Source organism: Aspergillus undulatus, assembly GCF_047715775.1.
Source record: "Aspergillus undulatus strain CBS 261.88 unplaced genomic scaffold BDV17scaffold_12, whole genome shotgun sequence".
In the NCBI taxonomy this organism is placed as follows: domain Eukaryota; kingdom Fungi; phylum Ascomycota; class Eurotiomycetes; order Eurotiales; family Aspergillaceae; genus Aspergillus; species Aspergillus undulatus.
Window position 1 is genome coordinate 167,534 of NW_027396616.1, and position 17,192 is coordinate 184,725.

The 17,192-nt window shown below is 51.5% G+C and overlaps 4 protein-coding genes across 4 annotated transcripts; 3 read left to right on the forward strand and 1 right to left on the reverse strand.

The window, feature by feature from the left end:
• BDV17DRAFT_27300 (trafficking protein particle complex subunit 5) lies at positions 1–1,055 on the reverse strand. Its single transcript, XM_073758975.1, has 2 exons — positions 668–1,055; positions 1–612 (listed from the first exon to the last, which is right to left on the reverse strand). The coding sequence occupies exons 1-2, from the start codon at positions 946–948 to the stop codon at positions 123–125; spliced, it is 771 nt and encodes a 256-aa protein (XP_073617697.1). The 5' UTR covers positions 949–1,055; the 3' UTR covers positions 1–122.
• Positions 1,056–2,623: 1,568 nt separating this feature from the next.
• BDV17DRAFT_27315 (putative NAD+ kinase) lies at positions 2,624–4,999 on the forward strand. The gene is made up of 5 exons (XM_073758995.1): positions 2,624–3,206; positions 3,254–3,295; positions 3,353–4,358; positions 4,409–4,685; positions 4,743–4,999. The coding sequence occupies exons 1-5, from the start codon at positions 3,180–3,182 to the stop codon at positions 4,897–4,899; spliced, it is 1,509 nt and encodes a 502-aa protein (XP_073617698.1). The 5' UTR covers positions 2,624–3,179; the 3' UTR covers positions 4,900–4,999.
• An 8,395-nt stretch (positions 5,000–13,394) lies between these two features.
• On the forward strand, positions 13,395–15,410 carry BDV17DRAFT_257641 (uncharacterized protein). Its single transcript, XM_073757216.1, has one exon. It carries the CDS (start codon positions 14,099–14,101, stop codon positions 15,236–15,238), a length of 1,140 nt encoding a protein of 379 aa, XP_073617699.1. The 5' UTR covers positions 13,395–14,098; the 3' UTR covers positions 15,239–15,410.
• Positions 15,411–15,659: 249 nt separating this feature from the next.
• Positions 15,660–17,188, forward strand: BDV17DRAFT_257643 (rRNA-processing protein LAS1; the record flags this gene model as incomplete). Its single annotated transcript, XM_073757217.1, has 4 exons — positions 15,660–15,809; positions 15,907–16,046; positions 16,149–16,634; positions 16,692–17,188. The coding sequence occupies exons 1-4, from the start codon at positions 15,690–15,692 to the stop codon at positions 17,185–17,187; spliced, it is 1,242 nt and encodes a 413-aa protein (XP_073617700.1). The 5' UTR covers positions 15,660–15,689.
• Positions 17,189–17,192: the final 4 nt, after the last annotated feature.

The window sequence follows — 17,192 nt, forward strand, 5'->3', positions numbered from 1 at the left end:
AACGAATCTCAGCAACGCTCTATGAGCACGCTTTCTGGCCCGCTTGCACATGGACTGTGCTTGATGACTCTTTCACGTAACCCTCGATTATCCCGCAGCCACTTCAACGTATCACCTCAAGCCTATTTCACACCTGCGCGCTCCAACACCTTCTCCCTCTCCATTACACTTTCACCAAACCGTAGCAGAAATATAGTCCGACTAGGCCACAACTCCGTAGGCTGATTGTGCGCCGTAACCTTAGCCTCAAACCCACACCCATCACACACCCCCTCAATAATACCCGCCACGAAAGCCGCGCAGTTGAGCTGGTTCATCTCCTTGGGAACACTAATATACGTGTTGACAAGCGGGTCGTTGTCCGTGATCATATACTCGTTTGGCGTATCTGGCGAAACGGAGTGCTCGAGGGCATCCGCAGGACGATTGAATAGGAGGCGCCAGAGAGGCCCGTGTATGAGGTGTAATAGGGGTAGGATTCGGAGGGGTCTGTTTGGGGGTGATGCTGAGGTTGAGGAGCTTGATAGGGCGGAGGAGGAGGAGCTAGACATTGTTCGGTAGAAGAGGAGATCGAGGAGGCGGAGGCCGAGGGGGTAGCCTTGTTCGTTTAACCTGGCGGGCATTAGCCAATCGACTTGACCATAAAGATAGATAACTCGGAGCCCACCGTCTCTCAAGATCTTGAATACCCGTAACCCTCCTCTGGGCATATGTAACCATCTCCCCAAACAAAAAGGCAAAGCTCGCTCGGCTGGATTCTGCATTCCGACTGCGGTTCAGGTGTCTGTCGTATATTGTTTTGCGGTTCGAGGGCACGCGGAGTCCAGGTGTTGTTTGTGTCGGGGTTTGGATCTGTGGCTGCTGAGGTAGTTGTTTCTCGGTCGGGGTAGCGCTCTGCGCACTACTGCTCATGGACACTATTGAGGAATGCCGTGGCGGCTGCGCCATGATGTATGAGTTGGAGGATGGCTGTGAGTGGGGAGCGATCACTGGGCTGCGATGGGCGAAGGTCGAGGTATCGTGTCAATTGGATAGATTATGTGCTGAAAGTGACCGACGAGGCGTTCTTGCCTACTCTGTAAGCTGAGGATGATCGCTCGCAAGCTTCGCAACAGTGTAAGCAGTAAGATGCTTGTTGGCCTGCCGGGGTAGTGGCAGCGAGAATGGCGGAGCGGAGGCTGAGGCTCGCTACGGTCAACGCCAACTGTCATTGGTGCACATTGGGGCCATCTGTGAGTCTCAGCCAATCTATCACCGAACTTGGTCTTTAATTAATCGTGACACAATGGCTTACGGATCCCGATGCGCCCCGATGCCGAGACTAAGGCGGAGCTATTTATTGTTGCCTGCACCCCCCTGATGAGGTGATGTTGGTGTCTGAAGACATCCCCGGCACGGTCCAAGGACAACGAGACTACGAGACCACACCATTCCTTGCAACAATGATGGATTGGCTATACCGTCTATTCACAGGGAAGAGTTCCGAAGAGCTCGAAGCTCTCAAGCAGAAGAAGAAACGAGCCCGAGACCGTCGAAGACGACAACGTGAGATTCGCGCTCGTGAACAAGACCCGTTGACCAAGGCCAGAGCAGCTCGTCTGTTTATGGGATATCCAGGTCAGACGTGGAAGCCTTGATTCAATCGCCTTGGCTGATTGCTCGAACTTTATCCGCCATATTTGGCAATCGGCTAGACATCAGGAGGCAAGGAGGAAGGTCGAAATGTTCGTATCTACAGATACTCCTGCGAATGAGCTCAATGCGGTCGGACAACCTACTGATAAATGTTCAGTGCATGACTCACATTCAACTCTCTGCGAGATCGACGGCTACAGATCGCGTAGCAAACATATGCCGCCTCCTCTATTCGGACTTCATATCGATCATGTCAGTTACCCTGACCAAGACGGCGAGAACAACCAAGAATACCAAGCCAGAAATTTAGCCTTGATTTTGCTCTGATTCGGACATGATTTATACCAAGTAAATTGGTTGTGCTCAGGGGCCATCGGTCTCTCTTGCACGGCGCACCGGCATAGTACCTGATCGTTGACGTGAACCAGCATGGTCCGATTCGCTAGTGAGACGATGTCGACTTCGAGTATTCTGCCGCGGCCGCATTATTCGACATCAGGTCGTTGATAGCAGCCAGTCGCGTGGAAGTTCATTCTCTGATTCAGACGTATAGCGGAATCATATTGCGGCGAGCGGCCATCGTGGACGAGACAGCAACAGAACGTCTCGTTTCGAGAACGGATATTGTCTTATCAGCAGTTCCAGCAGGGGCTGCATTCTGGTCGAGATGAGGGTACTGAGCCAGGCTGAGAGGAAGGCCCTGAAGAGGAAGACCCAGGCAACATTCAGGCTCAATATGACATCGTTTTATCGCTTGGTATCAACGGTCAGAACGTGACTATGGAGCAGTTGGTCGAGTAGGTAAGGATGTGCAGTTGAAGCAGCTTTCTGCGGCCTTCACTAATGGGAACCCAATCATGAGCTAATGTTCATGAACGACGATGAGTCTCAGAAGGATGAACGCCGCGAACATCTGGATGAATGACTAGAACCTCCGCAAACTATTCCACTATTCGAAAGCAATATTCAATGATTGGCTCAATCGAAAACGATGATCTACTCGGGGCTTGCAGGTTATCATAATCCTATTGTATAAGCCAATGCCAAGGCAACGCTCAATGGCAGATTGAGCTTCCAAGTGGACAGCCGGCTCTAGCAGATTGGGAACTATGCTGGGGGAATTTCACATACAAGATAGCAAGATACGTGGTCGTGGCTGTAGTCTGTAGAGCGCCCCAAGTGGTGGTCGCCTAATAAGGATGGGCAGTTTCAGTTACGGACTTAGCGGCTGTCAACCCGCCAATTCCCCTCAGTTCTATCTTCTGGGAAACCGATCTAGTTAAACACATTTCACCTTCTCTACGTTGTACATAGACGACCGAGTACAAAGAACATGGCTCCACCGTCGCGAGATTCATCCATTGAGTTGACAAATGCAAGGAGATCGATCCGATCTCCGCTGTGGACCGACGTCATCCACCGCTTCCTCCAGCGAGTCCAGCCTACAAAGCCCACCGATCGTCAACCAAGGTGAACGAGACGCCATTATCGTCATAAAATTGACATCGAACGACCAGGAGTGACGCACAAGAACGCCAAGCACAATGGACAGGAGGCGCTCGCGGGATATTGTACCGTTGTCCCTCTCGCGATAGCTTTTCCCGCGCTGACTCTTAAGGGCCACGACGGACAAGAGAACGAGTCTCCGGGCCAATTTGAGGTATTCACCCCATTGCAATCTATTTCTTACTGGCTACTCATATAGAATGATCGCTAGGTCTTGCTCCCTCCGAAAACGAGCAGTCATCGTCGCAAAGCATCCCTCGTAATGGCCGACGAACCAAAACTCCCCGACAAAGCAGACGAAGCGACAGCGTGCTTCGTTCACTCCCTCATCGCAGGTGAAGGACTGTCACCAGCAAAAATTGCGAACTTTCGGATATCAAAAGACAAGTCAAAGCTCGAGGCAGATATAGTGAATGAGCCGAGCAGTCATGACGTCGCTATCGAAGATGAGGACGCAGAGGAGAATGAAACGGATGCGGATAAAAGATCGAAATCGCCGCAGAACGAGGTGGAATCGCGACACCTGACGAAAAAGCAGCTCTCCGATATGGCGTGGAATGTGCGCAACTTGTCCAAGAAGCTGGACAGCATTCGGCTAAAGCTCAATGTCAAGACGATATTCCTGGTTACAAAGGCGGGAGATGAGTCTGTTGTGGATTCCACCCGCCAGGTTACGAGGTGGCTATTGTCCGAAGATCGCGAGACGAAGTATGTCGTTTACATCGAGAAAAAGCTGCAGGTCGATCCAGAGTTTGACTATGAGGGACTGTTGAAGGAGGACCTGTCCGTGAAAGACCGACTCAAATTCTGGGATACAAAACTGGCTACCGAACAAGCGCATCTATTCGACTTTGTCGTTACGCTGGGAGGCGACGGGACCGTTCTATACACAAGCTGGTTGTTCCAGCATGTAGTGCCGCCGGTCCTATCGTTCGCTCTAGGATCGCTTGGGTTCCTGACCAAGTTCGACTTTAATGACTACCAGAACATTCTCAGCTCCGCGATACAGGATGGCGTCTTGGTGAGTCTGCGGTTACGGTTCGAATGCACTATCATGCGGAGCAATCCGCACAAGAAGGAAACGCCTGCCAGCAAGAAACAGCGAGATCTAGTTGACGAGCTGATCGGGGACGAAACAGAGGGGACATTAAGTCATCGGCCAGACGGGGCGGCACACATCCTGAATGATCTTGTCGTCGATAGAGGGCCAAATCCTAGTAAGTACAACCGACCATTCTATCATTAGAACAGGGTAGTGACTATATAGCGATGTCCTCAATTGAACTCTTCGGCGGTGACGAGCACTTCACAACTCTCCAGGCCGACGGCGTCTGCATTTCTACTCCAACAGGATCAACAGCTTACAACATGGCCGCGGGAGGCTCCCTCTCACATCCAGACAACCCGGTCATTCTGATCACTGCTATCTGCGCACATACCCTCTCCTTCCGTCCGATCATTCTCCCTGATACCGTCGTGCTTCGGGTCGGCGTGCCCTATGATGCGCGAACCAGCTCCTGGGTCAGCTTCGACGGGCGACAAAGGTAGGCCCGCAGTCTAAGGATCACCTTATCCGAGATATCTGTGCTAACGCGTGACAGGGTCGAATTGCTACCAGGAGACTACGTGACGGTCTCGGCGTCACGGTACCCGTTTGCTAATGTACTGCCTCATGGGGGAAGAGGTGATGACTGGATGCATAGTTTGTCAAAGACGTTAAACTGGAATACTCGGTCAAAACAGAAAGCCATGCAATAGTCGTTGATGTGCTTTGCAAGATATAGAATGGTATCTATTACATTTAGGCAAGATATATATCTACTGTTCTAGAAATATAATCCGTCCTACCAGCGCTTACGCCCGAGAACACAATCAGGAAAGGACATTTGCACAAAACAAGAACTATTTCTCCACGTTGGGATGCTTGTGCTGTCCAGTTTTTCGAGAAGATTCGTTTCATTTGTATGAGTCGTTCTGGTTTCCATGGCAGCCTGAGGCAAAGTAGTATATAAATAAGCAAGCCAACCCGCCAAATTTTTCCCTCTTCTCACCAACACCATCTGCGCGAACACAGCGCAAGAACATCCAACGAAGTTCAGCACCGGAATCTTATGTGATTCCAGATTCGTCATGATCATTACTCTATCTATTGAACTAACCAGGTCTCTTAAAAAGTGAAAACTAACAGGTAAGCACCACATCACCCCCTCCATCCACTCAATCAATCTCTCTCTCGCCATCTTCCCTCCTCCCTTTCCATTCTCCCTTCTATTCTCCCTCGAGAGGTGAAAGGAAAGAAAAGGAAAGGAAAGGAAAGGAGGGAAGATCCCATGATGAAACACATTCCACATTCGCAGTTTCCACGCTACCAGCCGTCGCCATGAACCCATCATAGACGTGCTCTGAGCGTAATGTACTTCCTTGGATGTCTGACCGGCACGAAAGAGAGAGAGATCTACTTTGCTTATTATCTACTGTCGCTACACTGACGAGTAGACTTGACTTGTTTTGCTTTAGTCCTTGCTGACTGGATTTTTTTCAGCTTGTCTAGTAATTTGCCTATTTACGTTTACCTACCTACACCTACCTAGAGGTATTTGCGCAAGGAGATATACTCAACGGCTTAAGTCGGGGTGCTTGGATGATACGCTGTATCATCCCCGGTTGTGGAGCAGGTCTAGGCACGACGTGTCCTAGGAGTTTTATCTGTGCCGGAACACTCGTTGAGGTTGCGCGATAAACCCGCCGGGTTGACCGGATACGGATAGCTAGCTAGCCACTCTGCACGATATAAGTAGCGAGGTTCGAATGGAAGATGAGATACTGTCTAGGACGTACACAGAACAACCCGTTGCTCGAGCCTAGAGGTTCGACGCTGCCTGTCTGCCTATCTCTGGCGTGTCGTAGGCAGACAGGTGCTCGTGCATCGTACCTGAGTAGATCGCATTCACACCCAGGCTGTGCTATTTAGGGATGACGATGATTGGTCTGTACTGTGTGCCAGGGACGGCCTGGAGCACTGCCCAGGCCAGGAAAGAACAACTTCCATCGCACCTTCCCTGCGAGGTGATGTAGACGGGTGCAAGGTGCCAAGGCAGTTGCGACGGGCTCCTGGTGTATTTCCCTAACAGGAAGAAATCATTGCATGGGTCCCGACTACTTACTCGAGCCTTGTGTGAAGACTGAGGCCCTTCACATAGAACCGGAGTCAAGGCGGGATGAAGCTGTCACCCGTGGCCTTGTATTGTGGGTAGCCCTAACTGAGTATGGCCATGGTGGTCCCGGTCCGGCTGGTTCATTCGCGGGCGTGACCCCTTTCCCCCGTTCGTAGTCTTTATATGGTACCGGGACTGCTCGCTCGGACGACAGGAGCATGTGTACTGTAGTGAACGGTGTTCGTTGATAGACAGCGTAGCTCTGCAGATGGCGTTTGGACTTCGAGGCTGAAGCCATTCAGGATGATTGAAAGGAGTAACAGACCGAAATACGATACACATGGCGACGCAGTCGATCACGAAGAAGATAGGAGTATCTAGCGCTGTCAGTTGAGCGAGACAATGAGGTCAGTCTCCCCCATGTCTCAAGTATAATTAGCAAATAGCTCAACCTTCAGTCTTCAAGTCCAGTGTCCACGGGTTCAGAATTGAGGCGGCGGCGGAGAGGGCCGGAAGAACGGTCTGGACTCTGGACTGAAGTCTGAACTCTGGGCTGGAGACTGCTGGAGTCCCGTCTGTCTTGTGCGCAGTGGACTGTGGAGAGAGCCACGCCATCTGAATCAGTTGACGAGTCTTTTGGATGATGTGAAGTTTGAGCCCGAACCCGTTACCAAAGCGTCCAGCCGCAGCGAGCGTCATCGTGACTTGCGCAGCGCCGGATCCCCTGGATCTGCTTCGGCCTTCGGCTCGTATTCGGCGCTGGGGCCTGATAATTGTCTTTCATGACAGATTCCATGGGACACTTGGGTATCTTGTTCGTCAGTTTTGTTGGAAAGCAAGCAGAACTCAACTGGACCGGGCCAAAGGAGAGAAGATTGGACTTGCGCTATGACTGATCGGGATCAGCGAGGTGCAGTCCACAATGCGTATCACGATTCACTCACCAATCACCCCTCATTTCACTGTTGACTACCCCTCCAACTCAGCGATGACCATCGTCTATCGATACGGAGTAAGTATCCCAGATTTCAGAGGCGGCGCGCAGCCGAAAATCCCCTGAATCAGGTTCCATCCAGCTCAAACTTTGCTCGCGGCGATAGCCAAATCGCTAATGCTGCAACGACCCGGCGGTTGTCCGACCGCGAATCCCAGGCCTGAACCTTGGTTTTAGTCCAACTGATCGAAACTTTGACGGGCGAAGGATCGAGAATCGGACCGAGTTTAGGTTCAATAATCGATCAACTTTGCGACCCAGTCAGTCGCGGGCCAAGCGTCGCTGCGTCAAGACTCAAGAAGCGAATTTGCTGGCCTGATCAGCGTCAGCGGCGCTTGCTGCTGCAACGTGCCACGGTGCCAGCCACCGCGAGTCGTGTGCGAGTTCTCGTCTGGCTCCACTACTGGGCTTCGTTTTGGCCCCTGGTCTGAGTTCGACGTTCTGATGTTCATGTGGGGCTACTTCCTCTCTGAGTCTCTGGATCTGGAGTAGTTTGGAGAACAGGGCTCATGTAACTACGGAGAGATGAGCATTAAGATGAGACGGCGAAGTCCGATATCGTCAGTTGTCAGCGCTTTGTTGGAGAGACTGCAGTCAGGCTGCTGCAGTACGCCTGGTGATCATGAATGAATTTGCTGTCCTTCGTATTCCGTAGTCTACCCCGGGTCGAACAGCACAAAGGAAAGTATATGCGGTGCTGTTTCTTTGTTCGAGCAAAACCATGTGGCTTCCACTTCCCGAACTTTGATTGCGCTAGGGCCATCCATTAGTTCTCCCAATCAGGAAATATGACCTCGCTCTGCTCCGTAGGCGGGCTGGTGATTATTGCTCGCCCAACCTGTTTCAGCAGTGTGGTGGAAAATGATTCCATAGTCCAGGATCCAGACGGATCGGTGGCTAACGGATCCTGCATGGTGGGCCGCAAGTTTTCCGACCGATTGTTTGACCATTAATTTGGCCCACCATTGGGAACAATCAGAATCGCAGACTGCATATTGCATCAAAAGTATTTCACCTGGAGCCGATGCAAGCGAGCAAAATGTTGACGGAATGCTGGTGATTCGTGACTGACTTATGTAGAATGATTACCATCCTTGTCTCGTTGCCCATGCGAGCCTCAGAATCGGTCATCTCGATGCTGTAGCTCAGCTAATGGACGTTATACCCTGTCACCCTTGAGTAGCCGGTGCTAATCGCTTTTGCCAGACGGAAGCAACTGTCGCAATGTCCGCGACTTGATTCGAGGTTTCGAGCATACTGGGGGTCCACTTGATCTGCTGTGGCCAATGCAGCCAGAATCGGGCCAAGTACTCCATATACCCTGTTCAGGGTATTCTATTTGCCCGATGGTTCATGATCATTGACATCCCTCGTCGGATATGACATGGACCCATGGGTCGCGAATGCGTGAGTTTTGAAGGCCTCGGCCATATGTTGTACGGAGTAAGGTGTCAAAGGATTCTCAACGACTCGTCACGGCCATGGCCAGTGATACGGCCCTTGTAAGTGCAGATGTAGAGGGGATTGAGAGAGGTCGCTTTCCATGTTCTGATTCGCCGGTCACGCTGCACCCGTACTGAAATCACGGCTAGAGTGGTCGATGGGGTCATGCGGTTCTCCTTGAGGCGGATGGAGCTGAGATTGCATTAATCCCCTGTTAGGAGGTGTTTTGAATCTGTTACTTATATTGACACCGTGCCCGCACTTCCTCCGCGTAGGAGTTCCCCGACTAAAGGCCCTTTACTGGCGAATTCTAGTAGGCCTAACACACGTGTGAGGCTTGGTACTTGGACTGGAGGAGCAGACTGGCAGTACGTAGCCTACAACTCACCAGTCTCAGCACCGACTCATGGAAGGCAACGATATAGCCGAGCGGCCGGGATCGTTCCGCCGAATCAAGGGTAAGTCGTAATCAGTACTCCGAATCTATAGACGCGACCTCAACTATCCTTGTGTTGCTGAGGATGACTGCTTGTACGGCGCGAGCCAAGGCAGTCCGGTTTCATCTCGTCGGATAGTCCATCAGAAGCTGAACGGTGTATGGAGTATGTAGATACCTGTGGCACTGTGCCATGACAGCGCCACAACGTCTGAGCTTTACAGGGTAGGCCAAAGGATGAAGCATCTGATCTATAAGGGGTTACTGAGTGCAACGCAATGCAATGCCACCTGATAAGTTGTCTAGGGCCCAAGAGCCGTGACGAGGTGATATCTGAAGAGCTCGACTGGGATTCGGCTGATGTCGAGGCAGCGAGACTCAGGGTTTACATCATAAAGTCCTTTCGATAATTTTGATGTCCACTTCAGGTGAGGTGGCACGGCATCATTGATCTAAAGAGCCAGTGCATCTGCAGGCGGCCGTGAGGAAAATGGCATACATTGGAGCATGCATGGAGGTATCCTGCATTAGCACCAATCTGGTACTCCGGAGACGGTTGTCCTGACGTCCAATAAAAAGACGCAGTCATACTGTACGTAGATGGACTCTGCGTGATATCGTCGGCGGCTACTCTACCCTGTTGTAAGCTCAAGGCGCGGGCGAACTCAAGAACGCGTATGTTGTGTCGTGTCACACTCGCCCTGTGCCCGGTCTAGGAGGAGATAATGAATCTCGCAAGGAATGAGCCCGTAAGAGAGAATACGTGCAGGAACAGCAATATCAGCGACCAGATGCAGCAAGTGATTGCACCTCATAGTTGCATGCTCAGACGAGGCCGCAGGGCCCAACGGATCAGCTCCTCGTCGAATTCCGATGATCCATCAATGGAACCCAAAATAGGGACTGACATGCCGCTAAGGTAAGCCAAATTGTCTAGCGTCAAGCTCCCTTCTCCCTTTTACCGCTTTGAATTTTTGTTTCGGAATTTTTTTTTTTTGCTGTTATTTTTGCCTCTGCCTTGGCTTTTGATGACGCTTGGGCTCAAGCCATCGTTTGATAAGCACCTCACACGAAACTGGAGCAGAATCATCCGCGGGCCATCGCGCTTTATATATCCTGCTCTCTCGGCGGGCTTTGTGCCTCGGTGGGTGTTGCAGTTGAGTGTCGTCGAAGTTTGACACCGACAGACCGACTGCTGCCAAAGGGGGATCTGTTAGGGACGGTGCGACCACCGATTATCCTTAGCAATCTGGCTAAATTTTAACTCGCAAGGGGCCCGTGTCTTAGTCGCTGTGTCTATAACGGAGAAATGCTGTTCCACCTAGTTCCAATTTTATATGAAGCTCACGTCCTCTCGGAGCGCTTCTAAAATCTGGATCTGGCTGGAAGATCGGTTGAAACTTGGCATTCGCAGAGCTGGTTTCGGGCTTGCGGCCTCTGGTGGCTGCTGCGACTGTGACGTCTGTGGGAGGACAGATCTCTCCGCTCCGAGGTTCCAGCCGCACAGTTTCCAGCTTCGTAAGTTCACAAGGATCAGCGAATCAAATTCCGTGTTGGCCAACATTCGCCGGTCGCATGCAGTCGTTAAGGCTGTGCTTGAGGTAAGGATGAGGTCCCATTCTCATTCGCGGGTAACAATCCTGGTTGACCTCAAACTTCACAACTCCAAGTCCCCAACAAGCGCCAGAGGCAACGTTGCTGACGACGGCTTTCTATTATGGTTGGAGTTGCATACGGACCGGGGATGATTCAAATAAAGAGATCGGCGTTGTCAGGATCCATCATTCAGCAGGGTTCACTGGTTCAGAATTCAGAATCTGCAGAAAGCAAATGCCTTTGCTTGCTTGCTTTCGTTACAGTGGCACAGTTGTAGAACAGAACCTTGAAGACTACTCATGGGTCATGAACGAAGACTCCTGGTATCGCCGCGGCATGCTGACAAGAGTCAAGAACGCCGAGCAAGGAATCTCAGCGCCAATAATCTAACGGCATCAGAACGTTCCGTCTGCGAGCGACAAGACCGCAGCTCCACTGCAGGCTGCAGATTTGCAGAAGCGTGCTGCGTCGTCCCTAGTCGTCCGACTTGTTGTCTCTCGGGAGACGGAACGGGGACCCACATTCGTTGGCCCTTCCACAATCCTCGCCCTTCCTTCGGACAGGCTAGGCACGAAATTCCTGCGATGCTGACTCGGCCCCTGACCTTCTGGAATTTTGTTCTTCATTCAGGTGGAGCTCAGCCCCGCACTTGCTTTCCCGGCGGTTCACCTCCTGTAATCTCCGCCTCCTGATTTGTAGGACAGGCGGGTGGGATGATCTCAAGAGTCAAGACTCAAGGTCAATTGTCCGATAGGCGGCTGCTTAGTGTCGATTTCATCGTGCTAGAAATTTCGAATTTATCTTATCTGGCCTTGCTAGTGTATCTTCTTGGTCGCATTCGGCGGATTGGGAATCTCTGTTAGGGATCCTGGAGATGGCTTTGCATGCTCAAACTTGAGCGAGCGTCGCAAAGGTGGTGTATGTCTTCGATTGCGTTGAACAAGGTGATGGATGCAGCACTGACGATCTGATCGCAACTCGTTCTTCTCCAACAGGCATTTGATATTCCTTTTGATGCGCTGCCTCGGAGTAGACTCGAGCCCCTGGAAACTCCAAGCCGGGCTATGCGCTTTCAGGTACGTACTACAACTCTGTAGATAGCAGAGGTGCGCCGCCTAAGCACAGTCTGCATAAGTATCCCATCGAGTGATTCCTGAAGTCGAGAGAGACCCCATCGGAGGAGTAATAGTGGCTCCTCACATGCAGCAGCGCTGCATAGTCCCCTGTATCATTGATAAAATTCACTATCATCATTATTCCTTTTGTTGGGGAGCGCGAGTCGGTCTCGGCAGAAATCAGGATGGAGAACAGATGCCGTGCTCTCCGCGGCACAGCTGGGCTCGTAAGTCGTCACAGGTATCTACTCCGCAGTGGCACAGTTAATATACTCTGCCAATCTGACGATGATATGGACCATGTCCGTATAGGACGTCGCGACGGGAAAATTTCGCCATGAGGGCGCTTGCAAACGTCCCACTTCATACGGCTTGGGAGTGTCCAGGAGTCTAAAACCTTCACTCAGAGAAGGCGTGGTGTTTGCCATCTAGCCGAACCTTCCGACGATGATTCCTTCCTTCACCGGTGTTGAACCTCCAAGGGGTAAGGATTTTTGTACGTAGCCCCAGTCTGCGCCTGGTGTCATGGAGTCAGGCCTAACCGACCAAGACAAGCGAAAGAATTGGGAAGGGTCAGGATAGCCCCACTAAAATATAGTTAGCCGACCGGCCATGCAGGACAGTGATTCGTCAGCGGTTCGTCAAGAGGCAAACGGAGAAGAAGCCTCAGAGAAGGGTGGTGTGAAGGACGCTAACGGTGGTTCCTATCGTGTCCATGGTTGGATACGGCATATAAGATGTGGGCTGGTCGGTTTATCAAAGGATGATCACATCATTTTGATCGCTGTCTCGGCCATTTCCGGTTAGAGGATTCTACGGTGGCATAAGATCGCTGACTAGATATCTGGCGAGGGAACAAAATTAAACAAGTTTGTTGATTGAGATCCAGCAAAAGTTGTGATGACCACTGGACACTTCCCAGACGATCATGGGACAAAGCCAGGAAGCTGGCGATGCGGCAGACACGGCCTATTCGCCAGAGTAATCGTACTAAGGCCAAGATATTGAATGCTTGTCGTTGCGTAACGGCGATTCGACGGGTTGGAAACGGTGAACGTGTGGGGACTGGGGGACAGCGAAGAATCCGAGGAGTTGAAAGGTGACAAGGGCGGTATGGAGAAGGTGTAACGTAATAGACTAGCAGTGGCAGAGACATGGAATGGCCCGGAAGGAAGGAGTCCAGGACCTTCAAGGATGACTGAGGTCACGCAGACACAGCGGCAGGGTCGGCGATCAGGTAGTGCCACAAGCCACCGTTGCTTTGATCTGTAGAAGGTTGTCGACTGATTGGAGACGTTTTGTGCCGGATAAGGTACGGAGCAGAGGACCGGGTAGGTAACACTTTGTAGGAGTGGTTGCAGATGCAGACTCACTGGCCACTTAGCATCGGCTGAGGTGAACAAACTTACAAAGTAACAAAGTGACAACTCCCAATCACTTCCCCCACCACCATGATTAATTTTTTAGCTCTGCCCATCTTCGCCCCGTTGAGTCCAGACTGCCGCCCATACCAGGCTTACCATGGCTCTGGCATGGCCGAGGCTCGCACCACCACCTTCCTTCGCTCCTTCTTTCCCTAGTTGTGCCAGCGCCTTGCCCCTGTTCCAGTCCAGTGTCCCATTCTGTCAGGCGGCAGAGCAAGTCAGACTGGGATCGTGGAGCTGCGGATGGCAGATCAGGAATTGTGCCCATGCCAATAAATGCCATGGAGCATGAACAAACTAACCAACCAACAGGACTCCTGATGTCCCACCTTGCTCTTTTTGTTCCGTTTTTATTTTATTATTTTATTATTTTTTGTTTAATTTCTCCTTGTCGATGATCTGGCCCAATCGTAGCCGCTCCTCATACTTAACAATGCCGCCATGCACTTTGTATGGGACTGGCTCCTTGTACCTTGCCTCAGCACCTGCTTGTTTGACCCCCTGTGTCATCTTTGAAAGGAAGGTCTCACTCTCGACCCCAGGTGAAGCTAAAGATCCTCTGCATATTCCTGCAGTCATTCATGGACCCGCTCCGTGTTTGATGTTCCTAGCTCTTATATACTTTTCCCTGATCCTACCTTTACTATCCGGCGCCTCCAACCTTCCAACAACTATGTCTGCCTATACCCGGCTCAACTCCAATTAAGCCTCACCAACTCGCAACACATCTACACCGCATTCTACGCAACACCTCATTTCGTTCATTCTTCGACTTCTTCGCCTCAACTCGCCTCATGACCTACTATCCACAGCAAGGAGTCCCCTTGGGAGGCTCGCAATGGACCCAGGACAACCAGCCATGCTCAAGACCATCAACCTTCCAAGACTTCATCTATGCTTTCCCCAAGCCCAGGCTCACCGGCCGCGTCATGAAGCCTCGTAGCACCGGGAACAGTCCTTCTGCTGCGGGCAGACGGAGGACCACCACGATGCACAGCTCGCCTACGTACCGGCAAGTGCCAAACCAGGACTATCAGTCTCCGCTTAATGCAGCTCTCCTGGCGACTGCGATGCGCGGAGGACGATCTTCAAGACCGGTTAGCTGGCACCCCGCATCACAACAGATGGAGTATCCAGCATCGTCACAGTACTTTCCATCAATCATGACTATGAACTCTCTGCAGGCCTCTCAGGCCGGCTTCCAGCCGCAAATAACGCCTACCGCGTTTGATGACAGTATGCAATCGTCCATCCCCACCGACAGCTCAAGCATGCAGCAGAGCATGTCTCTCACCGGGCCTGGGAATTATCTGTCGACCCAGGAGTCTTCCTGGCAAGCCAGCAATTTCCGGGACGATGGGATGTTCCCATCCTATGTACCGACAGTTTCCACCGAGTGGCCCTTTGACATGGTGTCAATGAACCAGAGTGTACCGTCTGTTGGGGTTCCACCATCCAACTATGGAAGTGCTTCATCACCCGGACGCATGACTGAGCCAGCCACTCCCGACTTTCTTCCTATTCAACAATTTGGCGATGAAGAATCGTCAATAACGACCCTAGATAAGCCGGAACCTGAGGATGAACTAATCGGAATGGGTCTGTACAACAGCCCTGAAACACCGACAGACGGATCGCTCTATGGCATGAATGGCAAGGGACTGAAACTGGAAGAAACCTTTACCCCGTCCGCAGAAAATGATGCGGATGAGGACGATGCCGAAGACGACCAAGAATCAGCCAATGACAGCCAACCGCAGCAACATTCCAGCTCGCAACAGAGCAAACCACCGCAGAAGCCAGCCGAGAGCATGATGCAGAAGTCTTTCTTCTTTGAGGACGACGATCTCGACCAGAGCGTCATGCCAGAGTCCCGACCGTCCTTCACTTTCGCGCCCCTGCCATGCATGAATTACGGATACGGCTGGATTTGAACCATATTCTTGCATTTTCTTTTGTGACTTTGTTTCTTTTTCCTGTCGTATAGCGCGGAGTTTGGGTTTGGGTTTGGCATGGGACAGCATTAGCATAGCATAGCATATACGCAAGGGGCCCGGCAGGGTTACCCTAGGAAGCGACGGGATGGATATTCACGATAACTCTATCAGATAAAAATCGAAAAATTCCAACAATAGCAGTGAGGCCAAGTAAATCCAGTAAGAGACAATATCAATCGCCAACAACAAAGTCTAAAGAACTGCAAAGTACCTAGAAATAGACGACGGAGAAGTCTTCCGGCCATGAACCGCCGTACCCAATTGAATTCAGTACAAATCGACCCGGACCGGAAAAACAACTCGCCGCACATATAAAAATCCAAACCGCAGCCATGATCTAGGTTTCCCCCAGACCACCAGTCATCCGACCAATAAACATTGAAGAAAGATGGCAAAAGTTATCTTCACACCCTGGAAACACACCTCTGATCTCCTGGCCGTCCGAAACTATTTCTACCCGCCGCCTGAATACGAGGGTCCGGATTTGCGGGAAAGGGCTTGTGCTACTGTATGCTTTACCTTCTCTTCCTTACATGTTCTCCAAATTATCCATTAGAATAATTGGGATGGATTGTGTGGGTATGACTGGTACTGATTTCTCGCAGGTCTCAGCATGGAAAATCCGAGGAAACCTCCCACACCCCGTCGAAGCAACGGCGCTCCTAACGGACGCGATATTGCACGATGACGCGCGCAAGAATTCCGTTTTTAGTATTCGGGCGACGTATGCGGCTGCTTTTTGTCGGTAAGTCTTTTCTTCCTTTACCTATTCACTAACCCTCCCTTCTCACCTACCCCGGTCCATCTGTACATTTGGAGATTGATTTCAAGTACTGATAATAGATAGATTCGTAACCGGGTTAGTGGACAGCAAGCTCGGCGCGCGGAAGAGCATGTTCAGCCGCGCAGTGGAACTGGGCTTGCCTGCGTCGTTTGTGGAACTGAGACATGAGGCGACGCATCGCGAGTTGCCGAGTTTGACTGTGCTTCGCGGGGCCGTTGGACGATCGTTGGAGTGGTTGTGGAGTTTTTATTGGGCTGGTGTTGGTTCTGTGTCTGTCTCTGTTCCTTCTGGGATCAATGGGGTTCAGGGAGGTAAGGAGGTTGTCAGGGATGTTATAGAGCAGGCAAGGGCTCTGATTGAGCCTGGGCCTAAGGATACATCGGGTTCGGGATCTGGCACCGAGCCGCCGAGGAAGAGGAGGAGGGTGCAGCAGGAGGTGGCGTCTGTTGCGGCGCGGGCGATTTCGGTCTCAAGGGGGTCGAAGGATGCGACGGGGTTGATTGCGCGGGAGATGCTGGCAGAGGGTGTTCTTGTTCCAGCTGGACGAAGGTACACAATTCTTCCTTCACCATGACGATTATAGATACAATGCTAACCGCCATCCAGAATCGGCGATTCTCTAACAGAAACCATTACAAGATGGGACCCGTTCCTGCAACAGGTCAGCGAAGGACACCCTTTGCTCCTGGTTACGTTGACAGAAACGATGGCTGAGGAACTTGCATTTTCACCATTTTCATTGTCACCGTCAGATCCCAACGACAAAAAGGACGAGAAGAACCCCCACCACGAAGCCGTCTACATATGGCTGGACCATATACTACACTCGGCACAGTGGGAGTCCCAGCGGCGGTTCATTTCGCTCTCGTATATCCGGGCCGTTTGTGGGGAGAGGAAGAATCATTGGACCGGGCTATTGAAGAAGAGCCTCGGGAAGGGAGATAACGGGTCACCGGCGCCTGGCTTACAAAAGAAATCGAGGATAGCTCGTTCATCTGATGAAGGCGACTCATTGCAGATAGATGAGGACATGAAGGCGCTGAGCAAGTTTGGTTGGAGAATGGTAGATACGTGGGATACGAGGCCAGTGGGTATGGTTTAGCTAGA

What these genes read in the sequence shown, in the direction of transcription:
- BDV17DRAFT_27300 (XM_073758975.1), bottom strand. Translation starts at nt 948, where the DNA reads ATGGCGCAGCCGCCACGGCATTCCTCAATAGTGTCCATGAGCAGTAGT. An exon ending in ATTCAAGATCTTGAGAGACG is followed by an intron (nt 613 to 667) that starts GTGGGCTCCGAG and finishes AATGCCCGCCAG; the next exon opens with GTTAAACGAACAAGGCTACC.
- BDV17DRAFT_27315 (XM_073758995.1), top strand. Translation starts at nt 3,180, where the DNA reads ATGGACAGGAGGCGCTCGCGGGATATT. An exon ending in CGATAGAGGGCCAAATCCTA is followed by an intron (nt 4,359 to 4,408) that starts GTAAGTACAACC and finishes GTGACTATATAG; the next exon opens with CGATGTCCTCAATTGAACTC. An exon ending in AGCTTCGACGGGCGACAAAG is followed by an intron (nt 4,686 to 4,742) that starts GTAGGCCCGCAG and finishes AACGCGTGACAG; the next exon opens with GGTCGAATTGCTACCAGGAG.
- BDV17DRAFT_257641 (XM_073757216.1), top strand. Translation starts at nt 14,099, where the DNA reads ATGACCTACTATCCACAGCAAGGAGTCCCCTTGGGAGGCTCGCAATGG.